General features: G+C 45.5%; 1 protein-coding gene across 1 annotated transcript in view; it reads left to right on the forward strand.

The window, feature by feature from the left end:
- LOC138467288 (uncharacterized) overlaps nt 1-21,783 on the forward strand; it is a 5,113,521-nt gene that overhangs the window by 1,818,103 nt on the left and 3,273,635 nt on the right. Inside the window, exon 10 of the mRNA XM_069607285.1 lies at nt 1,048-1,119. Within this exon, the coding sequence (XP_069463386.1) occupies nt 1,048-1,119 (72 nt within the window). The remainder of the gene's footprint in view (nt 1-1,047; nt 1,120-21,783) is intronic.

The following is a 21,783-nucleotide window of genomic DNA, read 5'->3' on the forward strand; positions in this document are numbered from 1 at the left end:
CCACACACGCAGCCCTTTCCATGTGATTTGGCTGGCGCAAGCGGGTATGCGATTTTGCGAGGGTACGCAAGGCCCTTTTCACGCGATTTGACTGGCGTGAGTGGGGTATGTGATTTCACAGGGGTACGCGAGGCACTTTTCATGCGATTTGACTGCCGCAACCGGGGTACGCTCTGATCTTTCATGGGATTATGATGCAGGGGGGCTGTGTGCTCGGCCAAGGATAGCGCAGGGCCTTTGTGCTGTATTGGACATTTCACTGGCTTTTTCCTGCGCAAGGGGCGGTGTTGGGGATGTAACTGACGCTGCTGGATGTTCACTGCACCACAGCTGGTAATTGTTTGCGAAATCCATGAATACGCGGTGCGCGAAAATTCTGTTTTGCGCTGCGCCTGGTGCAGCCGTGGCTCGCGCTCCCTCTATGCACGAGACGCTTGAGCCCGTTCTGCGCTGGATTCCATGAATTGTGCCCTAAATTTCCTCCCCAACCTCTGCCAAAGCCTTCAGTGGTAGGGCTCTCTAATGTATCATATTTATTCACTGCAGGTGAACAAGTCACAAAACATACTGCATGTACATAACCAAAATCACTATCTGGCAGCAATTGAATCATAACAGCATGAATTCTATTGCTGCACCTAATCGTACACCCCTGCAACCAAGAACTCACAGTATGTCTGCTAGAACCACTGTTGACATTCAGCAATTCATTACCAGGTTCATTGAAAGCACTATGATGTGCTCCCTAGGTCACGGAAAGGCCCTCAACAAAACACAACAATTAAAATTAATAAATTACCACTAAATATACACATACCAGGAACAAAACAACACATATGCCAGAGCCCTCGGCAGATCCAGCCTAAGTCACTTTCAAACTAAAACAACCATGGCATCCACAATAGGTCATGATGTAAAAGGTCACAGAGATCCATTTGCGCATAGATATCAGATACTTTGAATGTATTTTCTTGAGTACATTATGGAATGCAGAGGCATGAAACATATGTCAGTATATTAACCTGTTTGTTGTTGCACCTCCAACAGTTGCAGAAGATGACAATGATGATTCTTCAACATTCATTCTAGAAAAATCATCCAAACCTGGTAAACAGCAAAGTGAGTAAAAACATGAAAATGTATTTGTTTTTATTGCTAGTTGATTCGGTTGTACAGTCCATCACACACAGAGATACTGATGTACACATTACAGTTACCATAGAGGGAGTTTAGATAAGGAATGCATTACAAATGACCAAATGATGGAAATCACAACTAAACTGTATGTCGCACCCCATGCCTCACTTCGTCTATTCAGCGCGTCAAAGAATCCTTATCTGCAGTACAAATAAATTATGAAGCTTTATTTCGATGCCAAAGTATTTGAAAATACATCATAGTATAAATGAAATTATGTTCAGGAATCACATACTCATCACTCCAGTTCACCCTGCATCCCCCTTTGCCCACTTTTTCAGTCTGCCCTGCATCAACCAATTTTAATTGTATGAATAATACAACAATGGTGTGTTTTGAACACTAAATAATAATCTTCGATATCTTAATGCTTTGTTCACCCCCTCAAATAAAAAATAAAAAAATACTCTGCAAACAGCAACATTTCTTCAGAAATGTTACCACCCTATAGAGACTCTTGTTCCATAACCAACTGGACTTGCCGCACAAACCATCCATTACCTTTCTCCTTGTTGATAAAAATAAATACCCAATCTGGACTTCGAAACTCTTAAGTAAACTACCCCACCACGATACCTACTTGTTACATACCAATTAATGGTAAAGAAAATAGTAAACTCTCTCTGAAATCACCTGGAATCAGGCGATATACTTCAAACCCTGTTAAATTGCAATGCCAAGTTGCAGAAAGTCTCCAGGTTTGTCTCTTAGGGCTATCTAGCTCATTTATGGTCCAGTTCAGGATTCCCCAAAGGTCGATTCCTTCATCCTTATATTTAAATTTCCATATGAAGCAGCTGAAGGATCTCTATCCTATGGTCAGAACTTGTAACTAATGGTTTCTTGAGTGTTGCTTCCAAGCTATGGGACCTGATAAATATTTCCAATTAATGGCATATTCAAAGTGTCTAGGAAATGAGATGCTCCTGAATTCTTAACCCAGCTTTTCCCTGATGAGTCAATGGCTCATCTTGTGAATTTTGTATTTGTCCCTCTGAGACCATTGGCCTCTGTCATGAAATTGAATAGAATAAACACGAGGTAGACACAGGTGGATATATTTAAAGAACATTTTATTAGTGTTATTTGCAGGTTTGGGGCAAACTAGATAAATGCTATGTAAAACTTCAATATCAGCAGGATGAGTTTTTCTCGCATTTTACAGTCTGAGTATTAACTTTTAGGTCTCAGTCTGCATTTCCTCCCCAGTGTAGAAGCTCACTTTTCAGTTGCTCAAAAACCTGGGGGATTTGAATGTCCCAGTCACACTTCTTTCTTGTCTCCTCGGTCAATGAACTCGGTCTTCTGATTTTCATTCTCTGTGCTGTGAAGACTCCTGCTTATAGGTCTCTGGGGTCACATACACCTGCATGCATTGGTCTGCACAAGGGTAGAAACTGTTGTAGAATAGTGGTTGGCAAACTCCCAGACCTTCCTCCAATGAGCCCGTAGCATATTTTCACCTATGAATGATGCTTTATTTTCTGGTGCAGGGTTCTGGCATTGTTTGCCACAACCCTGTCCTCACTGCCGTTCTTGATGGGTAGCTACACTCTTTTACCTAAGGGAAACTTCCCTTCACCTCCTGTATTCTCCTCCACACCCTGGCTCTCGTTCTGTACCTATTATTATTATTATTATTATTATTATTATTATTAGGGTATGTATTGAACGCAGACCTAGATTCGGGAAGCAACGGACTGCTTTACAATCATAGGGGGAAGAACACAGTGAGTGAAGCAGAGAAATGAGCGGAGAGCTAACAGAGGAGGTTGGGCAATTGGCAGCAAGGGATCTACAAGCGACCATGGGGTTAACTCTTTGATGTTCTGCCACGTGCTTGTGCATCCAACCCTCCTGGGCTCACCCTTCAGTTTGCTTCCTCCTTCTATTCTACCACTTCTCTCAGGATCACTCACCTCTTTCCTGGGCCTCCCTCTGCTGCTACAGTCTCCTCTAATGCAGTCTTTACCACTGGTGTTCCTCGCAATCTTCTTCCGGTTCTTCTACTGGCTTTCCAGTTTAGTGCTCTTGCCCACCTACTATTTCTTCCTTCTTCCTCCTTCCTTGCTGATGTTCCTCCAAACCTTCACTAGGTCACACTCTACTCATTCTTTTTCCACCTTCCAATCCCCGACCCTTTCGAATGGATTGTGTCCTCCCACGTATTCCTCATATTTGACATATGTTGTCCAGCTTCAGCTGCTTCGGAATTATTTCTTTTCGGGAGAGGGCGCTATGCGTCGACTTGATGTCCCTCTAAGGCCTCCGTCTTGAGGATGATGTAATCGAAGGCATATATAGCACGTGCAGCGCTCGTTGGCCTTCAGTTCTGTTTTTCCACGACAGCTTTAGCTTTCAAGAAATGCGGTGAACTTCTTCATCACTTTCGTAATGAACTTCGTTATTATTGAGAGAGAAAATCGAGATGTCTTCTTCGTCGATACCGACAACCCCAAAGACCGGGTTAAAAAAAGTGTTGCGATTGCAGGTCGAAAATGTCTTTAACCGATCACCATCGTATCTGTTTGTGGTGCCTTGGAGCAGACCATAACACCTCAGACTGCTCCAAGTGCCAGTCCATGACTGAAAAAGCCTTGAAGGAACGAAAGAGGAAGTTGAAGGTAGGTTGAATCCCTAAATCCCCTACCACGACCAAGAAACCTTCGACCGACGAGTCGAGAGGCGACTCTACTCAGATGAAGAAGGCTAAATGGTTGAGATCGAGGAGTGGCTCCCACCACTCCTCTTCGTCCTTGAAGAAATCTAAGAGAAGGCACCATAGGTTGCCTTCGTCGACTTCTTCATCGAACGCTTCCCCTGAGAGGGTTTCTTGCCCAACCAAAAAATCCATTTCCAGCGGCCGAGTGGAAGGACTTCAGAGCAGAGATGCTCAAAATATTTGAAAAACAAAAGCCTCCAAGCCAAGCTCCTACCGCGCCTTTTGAAGGAAGCCGGGAAGGAAAGGGTTTGACCTAGGCCCGATCCGCATCGAGACCCCTCTAGGCCTCGATCCGATGAGTCTCATCGAAGGGTCGGTCGAGCAAGAAACATAAATTGAGGTCGAGGTCATCAACGCCATTGACACCTTCGATAGCGGCAGTGCCTTCGACGCCAGCCAAACCCACCACGTCAACATCGACGCCAAAGGCATCGATGCCAGATGCGGCATCATTGCCAGCCGCGCCAGCGACGCTGAGCGCTCTAGTAAAACCTATGGTGCCAATGAAGAAGAGTTCCATGACTGTTCCAGTGTCAAACCCATTGTTTTCAAAAACTCCCGTTGCTGAAAAAAACCTATGCGCCACTACCAAGAAAATACTATTTTAAGTCTCTTTCTTCCATATATGAAGAAAATGAGGAGTCAGATGAAGAGGCTCCATTTGGCCTCCAATATGTTATGCCTAATGTACCTGAGAGTTTTATTGCAGAGGAGTCAAGGTTAAGAGACTTCTATGATAACCTACAGACTGAAAGTGGAGTGGGTACCTCACCTGAGTTGGAGTTTGGGAGACCAGAGGCTGGGGAGCATGCAGATGCATCCTACAGGCAACTCATGTCAAGGGTAGTGGACTACATGGGGTGGAGTAAGACTCCATTGCCATTCGAACAAGATGACCTACAAGACATCTTAAACAAAGGTCCGCAGATCCCACATTACCATTTCATATTGCCTTGCAGAAAGGGGTGGTGACGAATTGGGAGACACCGGGGACCAATCTGGCTGTTAATAAGAACTTCACCAAGAAGTACCGCCCTTACAGTAGTGACCCCGACTACCTGTCGAAACACCCCACTCTTGTGGTGCAGGCAGCTACTGCGACATCTAAGCAAGTGGTGTACCCTCCCATCCCTACAGATAGGGATGATAAACGAATAGATGGATGGGCAAGGAAGGTATTTTCAGCAGGGAGTATGGCACTCAAATCTGCCAACTCCACATGTGCCCTCGTAAAGTTTACGTTCACTCTATGGGACTGTATTTCCATGGCAGTAGAGCACATTCCCGAAGGGGATGAAAGAGATGGGTTCTTTGCCATAATTAGATATGGCAAAGAAGCCATGTGCGAGTCTCTTCAGTCAGGTTTGGATTCTGCTGATAGCATCAGCACAGCCATGGCTACCAGCACTGTTATGCAGAGGTTTGTGTGGTTGCAGAAGTCGAGTTTTGCACCAGACTTTTGCAAACCAGACTTCTCAACATGCCCTTTGACGCGTCTCACCTTTTTGGCAACAAGGCTGACAAGAGTCTTGAGAAGTTGTAGACCTTGAAGATGGCAGCCAAGTCTTTAGGCACCGCTATTAGGCAACCTCAGCCTTTTCGACCTAGTGGACAGTCTTGGAGGGTTACATCTTTTCGCTACTACTCAGTTGGAATTGTGAGAGGAATGGCCAGTCAAAGGGGCCAAAGAAGATTTCCTCATGGTGGACGAGGAAAGGGGTGCAAAGCCAGCTCAAGCAGTGGCTTCTTTACCATCTGCCGCTTCATCAGCCACCTCAAAACCTCTCTGAGGTCTTGGGTCCAGTTCATCAGTGGGGGGCAGACTGTCTAAGCATCTAGAAGAGTGGTGAGACATTACTTTAGAGGCTTGGGCCTTTGGAAACCATACTGCCTTCCTTTTATACAGAGACCTCAGAACAATCCACCGAGGGGCCACTCTTTGAGGATTTCAGATCCGCTCCTTGTGCAGGAGATTGTAACCCTTCTAGAGAAAGGTGCTATAGAACCAGTCCCTGTAGCGGAGAGGAATAAAGGATGGTATTCCCTTTATTTCCTAATACCCAAGAAGGACAGAGGACTGAGACCCATCTTGGACTTGAGATACTTGAACAAGTTCCTCAGGAAGGACAAGTTCAAGCTGGTCACACTTTCTCAGATCCTTCAGGCCCTCCAACTCCAGTATTGGTTGGTGTCATTGGACCTTCAGGATGCTTATTTTCATATGCCAATCCATATTGAAAGAATGTCCTGATAATGACAGACAACACAGTGGCTATGTACTACCTCAACAAGAGAGAAGGTGTAGGGTCACTACAACTGTGCAGAGAGGCAATGCAGCTCTGGTACTGGGTAATTCAAGAAGGAATCTCCCTGTTGGTAGTTCACTTAGCCAGAGAAGAGAACACAGCGGCGGATGCTCTGAGCAGGCAGAGCACAGTCTCCCTCGAGTGGGAACTAGCTCAGGAAGTCCTTCAAGAGATCTTTACCCTTTGGGGAACCCCTCAAGTGGATCTGTTCACGACCGGTGTCAACCAGATGTGCGAACTGTACTGCTCCAGGGACTTTTCCTCCAATAGGTGCTCTAGGAGACGTGTTTGTGGTGGACTGGTGATTTCCACTTCTGCACGCCTTTCCCCTAGTCCCCATCATTCCTCAAGTGATCAGAGGTTGAGAAAGTTCAGGAAACACGTAATCTTAATTGCCCCAGATTGGGCCAGGAGGACGTGGTTCCCAGACCTTCTGGACATGTCCATCTGCCCTCCAATGCGTCTTCCACAAAGAGAGCACCTTCTCTCGTGAGAGGAGGGTCGGGTTCTCCATCCAGAGGTCAAGACACTCAACCTTCACGCTTGGTTTCTGAAAGGTTGAGATACACTGTATGATGCTGGAAATGCACTGGAGGGACAAGGCCTCCCTGTCCTTGTCCTGTAGTCCTTTTTCATGCATGTTCTGTATTTCTTTCTGCCCAGGAGTCCATGTGGGACTCCTGGCAGTGCAGCTCTTCCTCTTTTTGCTTTGGTGTGCAGACCCTTTCGATACCCTTGTGACACCCACGGGTGGGGGTACAACCCTGTGCCCCTAGTATATGTTTTTGGGCACCTGTGTGTGGCCCACAGAGCAGGGTATGGGCTGGTGGCAGCTCCATGCTGAATTTGACATGTGCTCTGAGTATCCTCCATTTTGGGATACCCAGGCCCTGCCATTGGAATCGGTTGATTCCTGATAGAAGACAAGATGGCCTCTGTGGCCTTTTGCTTTCTATTGCCTGTTACCTTGTTTTTTCCAAAGCCCTGAGAAGCCCTGACTCTGTCCCTTCCCTCTGACTGGTTGCTGGGTGGAAGTTCCATATATGGTATTGTGGGAAAGTCCAGGCCAGACTGGCTGGAGCCTTCCCAGTGACTGTATGATTTGGGTACGCCGTAGGGGTGGGACCTGGGTGAATGGAGTGTGTGACCAATGTGCACTTCATTTTATGGGTGTCTGGCTTCTGGTGTGTAATACAATGAATGAGACAGCCCTGCCCGAAACTGGTATGAATGCTGTGTGGAATGCTGAATGGCTGGGTACTTGTCCCAATACACATTACTTGTACTGAGCGTCTGGTTGGAGGAGAATGGCCTGAAGGCACTGTGAGTCTGATTGGCTGCCTGCCTGCCTAAATGCCCTTCTGAGTGATTGGTTGCCTGAGTGTGACCCAGCAGAATGAATGAGAGACAGAACAGTATATCTGGGGGTCTCGCACTGCTAGAATTCATTCAGAAGCTGAAGTTGATACTTGATGCTTAACCTTGAAGCATGCTGGAAGAAGAAGAACTGCTGCTGCTGTCCTTCGCTAATCTGAAAGCTGCGTGACTGTCAAGAAACTGATCCAACAGAGGACCTGGCTAGGATACCTCTTCCCGAGCTACGAGGGACTATCGTGCACCAGCTGATCTTTGCCAAAGCTCCCTGGATGTCAAACCTTCGAAAGGCTGCCGACCGGAGAGGGGGACCGTTGCAGAATCACAAAGCGAAGCACCGGGACATTGAAGTCCATCACTGTCGATGATGAACCTCATCGACTGGAGCCGCAATGCTCCATGCCTAAGAACCTTAGAAACAAGGACTCCCTTGCTCAGCACTGACAACTGCTTTATCCCGCCAGAGAAAGTCAAGGCCACTAACGACCGAGGAGAATCCACTGGTGGGTTTCCTGCCACCCGAAGACCACAGAGACGCTGATGACATGACGCCCTTGCTGGGCCAAAGTTCTTCATCAACTCTTTGCGGCAACGAACACTCGGCGTCGAGGTGCATCTCACGCCTCGGGTTTGCAGGACGTTTGCGACCGATTGTCAACGAGCACCGCAAGAACCAAAGCTGCTGCCGCAATGACCGTGTTCACCCTTTTTCTGCACCGACTCTCAACGATCTGTGGCTGCCTGCCTTAAAGGGAGTGGACTCAAGAAGGGCCCATCAACGACTCATCGAAGAACTCTACGAAACCAGGTATTTGGGGTCGTGGAACATTTTAGAAGGAGTCGAGGCTATATTGAGCATAATTGGACTGGGTTTGTCAAATACGCCTTATTTACAGGTTGCCCAGGTGGGGGGATTCTCGCACAGAACTGTCTCTAGGTAGACGGGGGACCGTTCTGCCATTGCTTCATTTAACTTGCTTTCTTTCTGTGTCTATCGTTGATTCATTTTATAATCTGATTCGTATGTCATTTGAACTTTTAGCAGTTGGTGCATTTCAAAGGAATCGATAGGTAAGAGTGGTACCACATAGACCTGTATATATTTGCCATTATAGTATTGCGCACCCGAAGTAGCCCAAAGTAGACTGTTTGGCTGGGCTGGACGCTGCCTTTGCTGTGTGTCGCTGTTGGCAAGAGAAAGCTGTGTTGGATTTTCCCTGCCATAACGCTGGAGAGCTGTGATTGGTCATCCGTGATCTGTGGTCCCGCCCCTAACCTTCTTGACAACCAGCACAAATACTGATGCTCCCGCGCACCCACGCGCGCACTCTAATTAGACCAAAGTAGACTGTTTGGCTGGGCTCGATGCTGCATTTGCTGTGTGTCGCCGTCGGCAAGAGGAAGCTGTGTTGGATTTTCCCTGCCGTAATGTTGGAGGTCGCAGGATTGTTTCATGGGGATTGAACATTGATACTGTGGAACTTTGTCAACAACTAACAGTGAACTTCGTTCATACGTCCGATACACGCGTCTTAACATAATCTTTTCTTTTACTCATTTAGAGCTGTGTTTGGTCATCTGTGATCTGTGGTCCTGCCACTAACCTTCCCGACAACCAGCACAAATACTGATGCTCCCGCGCACCCGCACGTGCACCCGAAGTAGCACAAAATAGACTGTTTGGCTGTGCGGGGTATGCCGGGGTATCGAGTACACTTGACTATCTTTTCCGGGTAGGCAAAGGGGGCGTATAAGTCCTGTGAGTTATTGTTTGAACTTATCAATTGCTTTTTGTATTGTATTGTAACTAGTAACTTTAAGCATTGAAATATTGTTTGGTTGTGGGCTGCATAAGCTGGGTAATTCACTCCTGGGCCTACGATCTTTTTTTAATCGAACTATTAGGTGAGTAGCTGTTAAGCAGGTATATGCTATAATAAGTATTGCAGTTAGAATAACTAGCCCATTCGGGTTGGTATTGTTGTTGTTTAGGGGTGTTACCTAAAATGAAGATAGAATCCAACATAGAGAAAACAGATATAGTTTCTGGTATTTTTGGTGCAATGAATACACAATGGGCTAGTTTGGCTATAGCGGCTGCCCTCCCTCTTCCAATCATTAGTGATAATGAGGAAGAACTACTTGATTGTGCTATCTATTGCTCAAATGAATTGACAAAAAATAAGGCAAAAAACTATGGGATGGAAGAGTATTTTAACAATGAAGGACCCTCACAATATTTGTGAAGCGGCAAGGTGGTCTAGTATCCAAACTTTTACAAAGCATTGCTGCCTGGAATCTTCCCTCGCTCAGGACCGTAGCTTTGGGAAAGCAGTCCTGCACTTGGTCCATGAAAACAATGACAATTAAATTCTACTCCCTCCTTTAAATGAAATACTGCTTTGGGAGTCTATCAAAGATGAGGAATACGTGGGAGGACACAATCCATTTGAAGAACAAGTTGCTTACCCCTAGTAACACTCTTTCGACTGGATGCTCCTCCCACGTATTCTTCAGCACCATCCCAGCCTACCCGAGAGTATGATTTCCCATGCTATAACAGCTTCCGCTCATTCAAGGCAGAGTACGTTCATTCCCCTACTTTTGCAGGTATTTCTGCTGTCAGGGAGAAAAAACAGAAATGAAGCCAATAGTCTCTGCGCGTGCTATATATGTCTTCGATGACATCATCCTCGAGATGGAGGCCTTCGAGGACATCGAGTCGACACCATTGACACATAGCGCCTTCCACCTAAATGATTTTTCCGAAGCAGCTGAAGCTGGACAACAAATGTCAAAGATGAGGAATACGTGGGAGGAATATCCAGTCAAAAGAACGTTACCCGGGGTAAGTAACTTGTTCTTCTCCATTCACACCACCACCTCTCCCTACTTCCATCCTTCTTCAGTAATGTTCCTTCCCACCTTCCCTGCAATGTTCTCTTCTCCCTCCTCTCTCCTTCTCCTCCAGCCACTTCTCTCCATGCTCCTTCCTCTACATCTCTTTGCTCTACCTCTCCTGCCTCCACTGTCTTCAGCAACCTCCACAACTTTCCCCCCAAGTCTTATGCTCACTCTTCTTATAGTGGCCAAGCCCATTCTATTGGCCTGCCCTACCAGGGAGTGGGAAAACCTATGTGTGTTTGCTGGGGCTTTGACAGGTTGGGGGTATCTGACACTGTATTACTCATTGTACTTTCCCTCCACCATGGAGTGATATGATATGATGTGGCATTTATAACGCGCCTGTACACAAGTGTTACTAGGCACGACAAGACAAGGAGGGGGAAACAAGGGAGGACAAAATAACGATCTTACTAGGCCTTGTGTCATTCAGATCATGCAAGTGCAGGGAAGAGGGAAGGGTAGAAGTTCCAGGGGGAAAGGCAGGTGCTGCCGAGTTCAGGCTTGGTTGTAATCTTGAATATGACACTTGCATTACGGACACCATTGAATCGACACCCTCTTACACACTATCACGAAGCAGCAATGGCTGCGTTGGCTCTGTACTCTGTTAGAAACCTGATGGTATCCTCACACCTCCTCCCCTCGGCTCCTCTTCTCAGGTGGCCAGGGAAATGCCATCGCTTTTGGATCCTGACCCGGGGGACACAGAAGCGAGGGAGCATCACCTGGGTGGAGGGCCCTTGAGTATTGGGAAAAGAGTACCCACAGGCGAGACATGATATCCTCTTTTCCTTATGAATACCACTCTAAGCCTTCATCAGCCTTTATAGGCTATTGCAAACATCTCCCTACATTTCCCCTCATTCAAACCACTCTAGTACTGGGACGAGAAGGAGGCGACCTGGAGTAGTGAACCCAAATAACACATTTCACCACCCTAGTACTGAGATGAGGAAGAAGCCTGCAGAGTGTTGTAAGGGTCATGTATGTCCCAAGATCGCCTCTAATTGCAACTAGGCAATTACACTTTGGAGTTCACACCTGCAACCTGTCAAGTGGTTGCAGGTGTATAAGAAGGGAGGAGACCAACAGTATGAGAGACCAAACCAGCAGGGAAACCTGTTTGCGATGAGTCCGCGAGGTGGGATCTGCAGGAGGGACAGGATGCCAACAGAAGGAGACCTCAACAGACTGTGGAGCCCAGGAGTCAACGGGCTGCGAAAGAACCACATTGGGGAGGCCTCAATGGTCCAAGATGTGCCACCAGAGCGTCGAGCATAGTGAGAGGAGGGTGAGTGACCGACAGCGTCCGCAGAAGAAAAGCGAAGCTGACGGCGGGTGCAGAGCGAATCCAGAGTGCGAGCGGTGTCAGAGCTTCCAGTCATGTACAGAATGAAACCGAAGTGCGAGCGGGACTCGCAAACCAAACAAGAAGTGCAGGCGAAAGCACAAGCAAGGTGCACATCTACCCGGTGGAGTTGCCGAGGACCGGTGAGTGCAGAGGGAAGCCACTTGAGCCGGGGCACTCCTGGGACTGTAAAGGAAACCCGAAATGGAAGCTGAATGAATTAAATGTATGCACAATGACCTGGAGAAAATATTAAAAGTCATTTACCCTGCAAGCAACAGGGTGAAAGATTGTGCAGATTGAATACCAAACTAAATGAAAGCTTTTGGGCACAGTTATGGGCCTATGTCAAATGTGCATGAACTACAGATACTGCCCATTTGAAAGCCAAATATAAAACTGTATGAACCACGAAAGAAATCAGAGATGGGAAATTGAAAGTGAACACAAGAACAAAATGGTTAAGAAACAAAATTGCCATAAAGTGAAATATACGCAGGAATACAGTGTGGCAAGGCCAAAGTCTGGCAAAGGAGTTATGACACCTTGTGGCAAACAAGTGGTACCAAGTGGCTGTTGGACTGTTCTGATCTGGAGGCTTTCGTTGGACTACAATCAGCCGCGCCACTTGAGCCATCCTCAAGAGGAAGACTGCTAACTGCATACTGCCGTAACGCAGCATTTATCTCCATTGTCTTTTACTCAGTAAATACTTTCCTTTATATTCATTGCCCTCTCTGCAAAGCAGACTTTGCTTATGGAATAACTCTGTGGGCTTTGCTTGAGACCGTTGACGTGGTTACTCACATATCTTTTCTGTTGGTTTCCAACGTCTTGCAGTGTTCTATGCTTTCATCTTGGCCCCGCCCCCACCATCCGACTCTGCTCGAGCCCATATCACGCCTCTTCCTCGCGCATCGGCGCGCGCACCCAAGTGGTACCAAGTGGCTGTTTGGCTGTTCTGATCTGGAGGCTTTCGTTGGACTGCAATCGGACGCGCCACTCGAGCCATCCTCAAGAGGAAGACTGCTAACTGCATGCTGCCATAACGCGGCATGTATCTCCATTGTCTTTGACTCAGTAAATACTTTCTTTTATATTCATTGCCCTTTCTGCAAAGCGGACTTTGCTTATGGAATAACTCTGAGGGCTTTGCTTGAGACCTTTGAAGTGGTTACTCACCTATCTTTTCTGTTTGTTTCATCGTCTTACAGCATTCTACAATTTCATCTTGGCCGCACCACCACCATCCGACGCTGCTCGAGCCCATATCACGCCTCTTCCTCGCGCATCCGCGTGCGCACCCAAGTGGTACCAAGTGGCTGTTGGGATGTTCGGCGTCTACAGTGTGGGTCTAGGGACCACTGATTACGCTTGTTGGTTGAGTGAACTGATTGTGCTTTCTGCCTCGATCCTGTAGACTAATGATATTTTGGGTAAAGGTACACGTGGACTATTTTCTACACTGGCCATTGGTTTATACTCATTACAGCTGTTTGGATTTCTCCTTTCTTTTATTTTTTCCTTTCTCTTCTTCTTTGAATTAAAGTGATTTTTGGGAGCAGACTACTATTTTTGTATTGGGCATAGTATTGCTTTGCTAGGGCGCCCATTGCAGAAAATGTAGTTATTAACTGCAGGTTCCCTGACAAGAATTAGAAGTTTGATATTCTTGCCGCAAACGTCCTTTCGCTGGGTAAGAGAAATGGCCACTCGGCTGAGAAGTGGCAAACTGTGTAAAGTACCTGTGCACCTGACCCCCCAAGTTTCCTCTATGCATGATGTACAAAGTAACCCGTTATTACCAAATTTGGACGGAACAAATACTTATGGGATAGGATCTGTCCCCTCTCTGGAATTACAAAATGACAAACTTTATCCCGTTCAGGAGGTGTCAATTTCGGTCTCTTATTAATCATCTAGAAACCCCTGAGGTTTCCATTCAATCTAACTGCATTTTAGAAAGTACATGGATTGCTCATTTCTCTTCTCTGTATGGAGGGGAGGCGTAAGATCAAAGACATTAGAGACACAAAAAACCCATACCTGGGAATGTGATTTCTCTATTTCTGACATTGAACTGCAGATTATGGGCCTCATTACGGGTCGGGCGGTCCGGAAATAACAGTGGCGGTAAACCCGCCGCCACTGTTATTTCCGGACCGCCCAATCTCGAGTCCTGCAGGCGGGAGGTGGTGTTCCCGCCAGGTCTGACCTGGCGGGTTTAACACCGCCTGCCTGCAGGCGGACGTGGAAACACCAGCACCGTCACAAGATGGTGCCGGTGTTTCCACTTCCCCATTCCCATTGAGTCCTATGGATCTCAATGGGAATGGGGATTTACCAAATTCCGCCTACGGAATTCCCGGGACACCAGGGTCGTAATGCCCTGGTAATTCCGGGAGTCACAGAGGCGGAATGGTAATACGTGTCCGGCGGTAACCAAGCCGGAAAAACCAGCTGGTTGCCGCCGGACTCGTAATGAGGCCCTATGTCTTCTAATTACTCTAGGGCGAATGTATGTATGGGCGAAAGGTCTTTTTCTACTATTTTCAGACATTAAAGTGACTCAAACTATCCCATTTTCTTGGAACATCTCCTATATTATCCCAATATACAAGAAAGGGGATAGAACTCTTCCCACCAATTATCACCCGATAGCGATAATGGATACTGATTCTAAAATGTTTTGAAGTATGGTCCTCAAACATATAATTGAATGGACTGAATCAGAAAATATACTCTCTAATAAACAATGTGGCTTCCGTAAAGGCATGGGCACAGAAATTGGTGGACTTTTATTTACTTTGCTACTGGAAAACGCCTGGAAGCCCCCAGCACCCCTCCTCCCCCCATTTATATAGCGGCAGTTGATCTCTCTTTGGCCTTTGACAAAGTAGACCGTGCATTGTTGTGGAACAAGTAGCTTCTGGGGTATTCTTACTATATTAATTAATTTACACGAGGGCACCCTAATTCAGGTCCGCTTAAACTTACTGGGAGATCTCTCAAGTCCAATACCTACAACAAATGGACTGCGTCAAGGGTGCCTATTCACACCAACCCTATTTAACTTGTATGTTTCGGACGCTTGTAGGAGTCTGGAAGCTAACTTCCTGATATCTGCAAAAATTGAGGGTTTCATTACAAACTGGTGTGCATATGCAGATGATTTAATGTTAATAGATGGATCCCCTATAGGTCTTTAACGTAAGCTTTTGGCTTTCGAAACCTACACCAAAGATAATGGCCTAATAATAAATGTGAAAAAAACAGTCATAATGACTTTAACCAATCGTAAAAATAAAATCTCATTCAGATGGCATTTAAACGCCATTACACTTCCGAGAATTAGATCTATGCAGTATTTGGGTTACCCGGTCTTTGATTCCCATAGGAAAATTCTATACCGTAATTGTATTCTAGACAGACTTCCCAACTGGATCTCCCAGATGAAGAAGGTGGCTAACAAATATTGTAAATATTCACTTATTCCACTATTGAGATTTTATAAATTAAAAGTGGTCCCGAAATTGTTCTATGGGTTGGAAATCTTACCCTTTTATTCCCCCCGCACTCCCTACTGAAGGAACTGGAAAGTAAAATCTGGCGTAAAGTCATTTACTACTTGCCAAAAAGTGTGCCTCTTAATACTCTGCAATTTGAGTTGGGACATCTATCTCTGGAATTTATGACTCATTGGGGAAGAATAGCACTCTATAGGAATTTGATCCTGTCCGCTCCAAATAACCTCCTCGAATCTTTAGGAGGCAAACTAAAAAGGGGTTGCTCTGATTCACCCTGGTTCCTGACACTACAAATGCATTGTCTCAAATTACTTGAAGAAACAGGGTTAAAGTACGAGACTTTGATTGCAAACCCGAGTAAAATTAAGCAATTATTGCAATACACTGATTGGACACAGACAGTGGAATCAGTACGGGCCTCAAAAATCTATTTCCATCTTGTGCCCCATGGTAAACTAATGGGAACCCTGGAAACATATTTAATGAAATTTCCAGATCCCACTTTTCACATCATATATCTAAGATTTAGGTTTAGCGTGCTACTGACAGGGGAGATAAAACAAATCAGAGATGGGTTGGGCGTACACCTACCCTGTAGATATTGCAAATATCTGTCTGTAATTGAAACATTGAAATGTGCTAGTTTGAAACCTCAAAGGATAACAGCATTCATTAATTTTGTTTCCAACCCTGATGCTGTTAACCTTGAGATGTTATGGTGGGAGATGCTGCATGGAAAAGCAATAGCTTTAAGAATAGCTATAGTGAGATTTTTGACACAAATATGTGGTTTGGGACTGATTGCTTTGCATGAAATATAGATCAGATCTATGTTTAATTTTAAGTTAACCTAAGCTATTGGAATTACTTTGCACAAGATGATTTTATAATGTGCCTTAAATCCTATTTTATAAGATGAACTATCGTTGATAGACTATGTGCTCTTAATATGGTTTTTAATTGACTGAGGATATTGTATGTCTTACCTTTTTTTTATATGAAATGTGCTAAGTCTTGCTTATTGTTTTCCGTTTTGTAAAGGGAATGTTATTTATATTGTTTGAATTGAAATATGTACTTAGGAAGAATTGGTTTATGTAATTGTTTGTAATCATTCAAGTCATGTTTTTCCTTTTTTCTTTTGTTTTTGAAGTAAATAATATTTGTAAAGGTTTCTTTTTTGAACCAAAACAAATAAAAAGAAAATGGTGGCAAAGCCAGGGGCTAACAAAGACAACCTAGGGTTTCTGGACCTGTAGTGGGTGGAACGTGCGGTCTGACAACTGCACCTAGACTAGGGAACTCTAACTGTGAGAAGATACATAGGTTGTTAAGTGTGAATCCTGATACAGATACAAACACAGAACAACCTCTGTGGGAAGGAGAGCCTAGGCCTCCTAGTTGCGCGACCTGTAGTGGGTGGACCGTGCGGCCCTACAACTGCGCCTAGACCAGGGAGCCCCAACTGTGAAAAGCCAAGAAGGTTGCTGAAGCAAACCAAGGGAAAGCAACTGTTGATTGAATTCGCTGATGGAAAAAGCTGAAGTGCTGGCAGATCCCTGACTTTTTACTTGCCATTCTCATTTACATTCACACAAATTCAACTGTGCAGGTCAGATTGAACAGCCATGGGTCCCTGACGAAGGCCCTGGCTACTTTCCAGGGCTTCAGCATGGATGCATTTTAGCTCCCTGCCTTTTCAATCTTTATTTATCTGACCTGGACAAATATTTGGATTCAGTGGCTTTTCCTCCTCCAAAAATTGGGAATTTAATTTAATTACAAGTTGTCTGTCATACCAACAATGGGCCTCATTACGAGTTTGGCGGTAACCCAACAGTGCTACCAGTGGTTTGCTGCCGAACCCATAACACTGTGTCTGCTGCCTGATATCCCAGTGCTACTGGGTCCCGGAGGCCCGGGATGTCAGACGGCGGAAAGTGTAAGTCCCCATTCCCGTGGAGTCCGAAAGGACTCCATGTGAGTGGGGACACAGAAGCACCGGCCCTGTTGCTAATGGTGCTGTTGCTTCCATAAAAACCATGCCTGCAGGGTCCTGTGCCACGGGCAGGTCAGACCTGCTGGGAGCAATGGCCCATGCAGGCAGACTTGTAGTCTGGCGGTCTGGAAAGTGTGCCAGTACACTGCTACTGGCACCCTTATTTCCGGACCGCCAGACTTTGAATGAGGCCCAATGTGATTCTGCTGGACAAAACACAGGTAGGGCTTCAGCGTATGATTAACGCCATGGTGGTATACACACATAAAAACGATCTGATCATAAAGTGCAGAAATACTAATATTATTTGGTTGTTCAAGAATTGCTGAAATCCGTATGCTTTTACTTGGTCCAACGACTGAAATGAAATACTAAGAACTCAATATTCGTATTCCAACAAGCAAGTCCTGATAAACCTGGGCTTTACAGAATAAATAGATTTGTAAGCAATGCAGCCATTTTACTATTATTCCTTTAACCGAGTATTACAAACTCAAAGTTGTTCCATCTTTACTATGCCGACAGGAAGTAAACCATTTTACTAGAGACATAGATCAGGATGTAATAGAATCAATAGTTTGGAAAAAAAGCTCTCACTCTTCCTACATGTGTCCCCATATCAGTATTGCGTCTTGAGTTGGTCTTGTTCTCTTCAGGGCTGGTTTTACTGAAAGATGTTATAGTTGTATAGACATATTTTAGTGCCTTCTACTGGGTCACCTCTTTCTGACTTACATATAGACGGGTTTGCTATCGAAAGAGCAAATCCAGTCGGTCAATTCTGCTTATTGGCTGAAACTATACTGTGTTCCAGGGCCAGCATTGCGGCCCTGTAAAAGGAGGAGGGATGGCACCCTAATCCAACACGGGTGCCTGAGTGCAGACAGGCCGCCTTCCCACCCCTCCTTACCAGTGGATATGGCGGCTTCTAGGCCGCAGCAGAGCAGCAGTCCGAGGAGATGTGCACACTGCTGCTGAAGCAGAGGTATGCAGAAAACAAAGGAGTGCCGCGAGCAGCACAACACAGGCCGCCTACCGCAGGATGTGGAAAAGAATTGCAGGAAACCAAGGGGTACCGCAAACACAACAACACTGGATGTCAAGGAAATCCGGCTCCAGCTGACAGTGTCCACTAGACCACAAGGGAAATTTTTATCAATAAATAAAGACCACACGGAAGCCTTTACCCACTATTCCGCCAATGTTATTTTTTAAGGCACTTTCAGGCCTTGAGCAGTGCAACAACCCTGGACCCTAGTTGGAAAGGCGGTGGGGTGTGGTGGGGGCTTACCAGCACTTTTAAGCACTCCCATGGTCTTTTCCTGTCACACTCCCGTGAGCCAGGCAAGTGATTGGACAGGGCAAGTATCCAATCCTGGGAGGGGGTGGTGTATTTAAGGAGGTGTGTGTGAGTGGGCAAGTGTGGGTTAGTTGGGTGAGGACAAGAGGCGGTGGAGGACATCCAAAATATCAGAGGAGGCGAGAACGATTGGAGTGCGGAAGTTATTGTTAAGGAAAGCGTCTATGGAGTGTTCGCGTGAGAGAGGGTAGCGTGGGAAAAGTAGAGGTAGAGTAAGAGTAGCGGAGTGGATTAGTAGTAGTGGTAGTTGGTAGTAGAGGGCACCATATCCCTGAATATATCTGAGGGTCTGAACAGGGGCGAGCAAAGGGGTAAGCAGGGCACCATATTACTGATATTCGTGAAGTAGTAGTGACAGTTGGGAGTAAGGACAGTCGGTAGCTGGAGTAGCAAAGTAGCAAACAAGAGAAATAGATAGTGGGTAGTAGTTGAAGATATTGTACATTAGTGAGTAGAGAAAAGTACATTTACAGCAGTGGTAGTACAAGGTGAAGGTAGTAAGGAGACAGTGTGAGCAACAAAGTAGTAGCAATAATAGACAATAATAGGCGGAGAGAGTGGGATGAGCGACAGTGAGTGGAAGAATAAGAGTAGCCACTGGCATAGAGTGAAACTGAGATTATAACTAGAGGTACAGTATGAGGCAGGGAAGTAGAGTGAGAGGAAGGAACAAAAGGAGGTAATAGAGGTAGAGTGGTAGTTGGAGGTACAAGCACTAGTAAGAAAATGAATAGGAAAGGAAGACCGAAGGGTGGAGGTGGAAAAGCGGAGTGGGAAATTGGAGGGACAGTGATATGGTGGGAGGAGAACAGCTTAAGAGACCAGTACAGTGAAGGGTCAGATACGAGTGGGTGTGAGAGAAGTGAACGTGATACCGGGCGGAAGAAGGCACCAAACCCTAACTCCCTATGACTACTAAGCGGGCTAGGTTAGGGAAAGCCTAGAAGATCCTTGAGGAGACAGGTAGCCATTGTTTTAGGGAAAACATCTTTAGTCCCAATCAGAGGACAACAGTTTGGGGTTACCGATCAGAGTACTCCTAACCTCCCCCCATTACAGACGCCTGGGTTCGGGAGGTGGGGGTAAGACTGAGGAAGTCGAGACAGACGGCCCCAGCGGCAATTACCGTTAGACCCCAGTAGGCCACAAATAACCTTGAAATCAGAAGCCATTCTCACCATTTGTAATTTTAATAAACACCTTGGACTTACTCTATGAGTCAGCGTGGTTCTTTATGGCGGGCCACCCCATCACAACTGGCAAATTGTAATTCGTGATCAGAAACGCTAGTGGTAAATCCAACTAAGTTAAAAAAATTATTGTTTGAAATGAACTAGATTAATGCAATCACCAGAATGAGATAATATGCTTTATGCATTAGTTAACCTCCATGGGACAAATCGTTGCGGTACTTACCTAAATATCTGAAAAAATGTCCTAATCCATACTAACAAATGCAGTTTTTACGATTCAGGATGAACGTTATCTTGACGGGAGGAATTGCATTTATTCGCTCCAAGAAGGCAGTTACCGTTAGAGAATGCTCCTTGTGTAAGGAGTTGAATACTATCCACTCCCAAGAGCATTTAGTACTGGTTTGCTTCAGAAAGCAAGAGTTATGTTGTTCAGCAAATTTGTAGACGAGTAGTGGCTCTCTGTCAGAGAATGTTGTTTCCGGGTAGTAAGTGACAATGAAGCGTCCAACTCGTGGCTCATGAATTTGAATCCCTCAGGGATGATTTAGGCACTTTGCTGCAGACTATTGAAAATCAGATAGCGGGATCCACTAAGACTGGAGCGGCCCAATCAGCTCTGAATCCTTTCTTTTTAAATACTCTCCTCCAATGTTTTCGGAGGTGATAACTCATTGTTGGATGTTTCTGAATATATTCAGAATGAACAAGGGAGTGGAATGGGAGTTTTCCGAGCCCAGCAGCAAACACTTAATGGGCTGATTTCCATCTGATTATTTCTTTACTCGGAAAAATATGTGCAAGCATGTGTGGGGAACTCAGAGAGCATTCTGGCTATCTGAGTAATATTTCTTTGCGCATAATTACCCTAGAAAAATCAGCAAAGAAGACCTTACAGGAAAACTAGGAAAGAATCAAATTGGATTCAGGTAAGAGGGGTGATTCTGTGTCTGTAGTGGCACCTCCTTTAGGGGAAGATGGGATGGATATGGAAAGTATCTTAATGTGGTAGGAGTGGGATAGATCAACAGAGAAATCAAACAAAATAGACAAGGAATTGGTGAGACCTGGGTTCAAACCAACAATAACGGTTGAAAAACAATTCTAATAAGAAGAACCAAAAACAGATAGCAAAATCATCAAGAACGTTTTTACGTAAGATTACCTTACCTGTGGACAAGGACACTCACATAATAAAGCCTTGCGATAGACAACCCTTGATCCTAGAGGATAATGATCATGTACCACTGTGCAATCCTATCAGGAATAGTATGTTAATGGTATAAGAAAATGCCTCAATTATAACATAGGGCTTAGAGGAGGAGGGGTCAAAACAAGAAAACAAGAGTTTTGAGCCCTCGTGTAAAGGTTTGTCTTTGGCAATGAAACATAAGGGGGTCAAGCAGGGAGTGAAGGTTAATTCAAATTCAAATGGAGAGCAATGGAGGGACCTCCTTTATTTAATATGTTTAAATCTTAATTGGGTTTGCATGCCCAGCCTAAGAGGGACCCGAGGCTGGTGTGCAAGGAAAACCAGACTAACGCGTTGACTCAATATAACATATCGGGGGAAGGAGTTGTAAAGGTGGCAAAGGCTTCCCAAGAATGACTGGATTTGGGTGTGAGGGGCGATGTGCAATGCCAAACACAACCTTTAACTTCATTAAGACAGAAACCCGCGGCTGCAATTGGTACCTCTATGGAGTGGACCAACAGACAGGCGGATGGGGGTGTGGTGGTACACTTTGAAATGACATTTCAAGAAAGAGTGAATCCAAGGGTCGGGTACAATGCCCAGTGTCAAACATAATTATCAAATGGACAAAGTGAGAAGTCTCTGGCTCTTATAG

This window comes from Ambystoma mexicanum, chromosome 4q (assembly GCF_040938575.1).
Source record: "Ambystoma mexicanum isolate Mex_15411 chromosome 4q, UKY_AmexF1_1, whole genome shotgun sequence".
Taxonomy (NCBI): Eukaryota; Metazoa; Chordata; class Amphibia; order Caudata; family Ambystomatidae; genus Ambystoma; species Ambystoma mexicanum.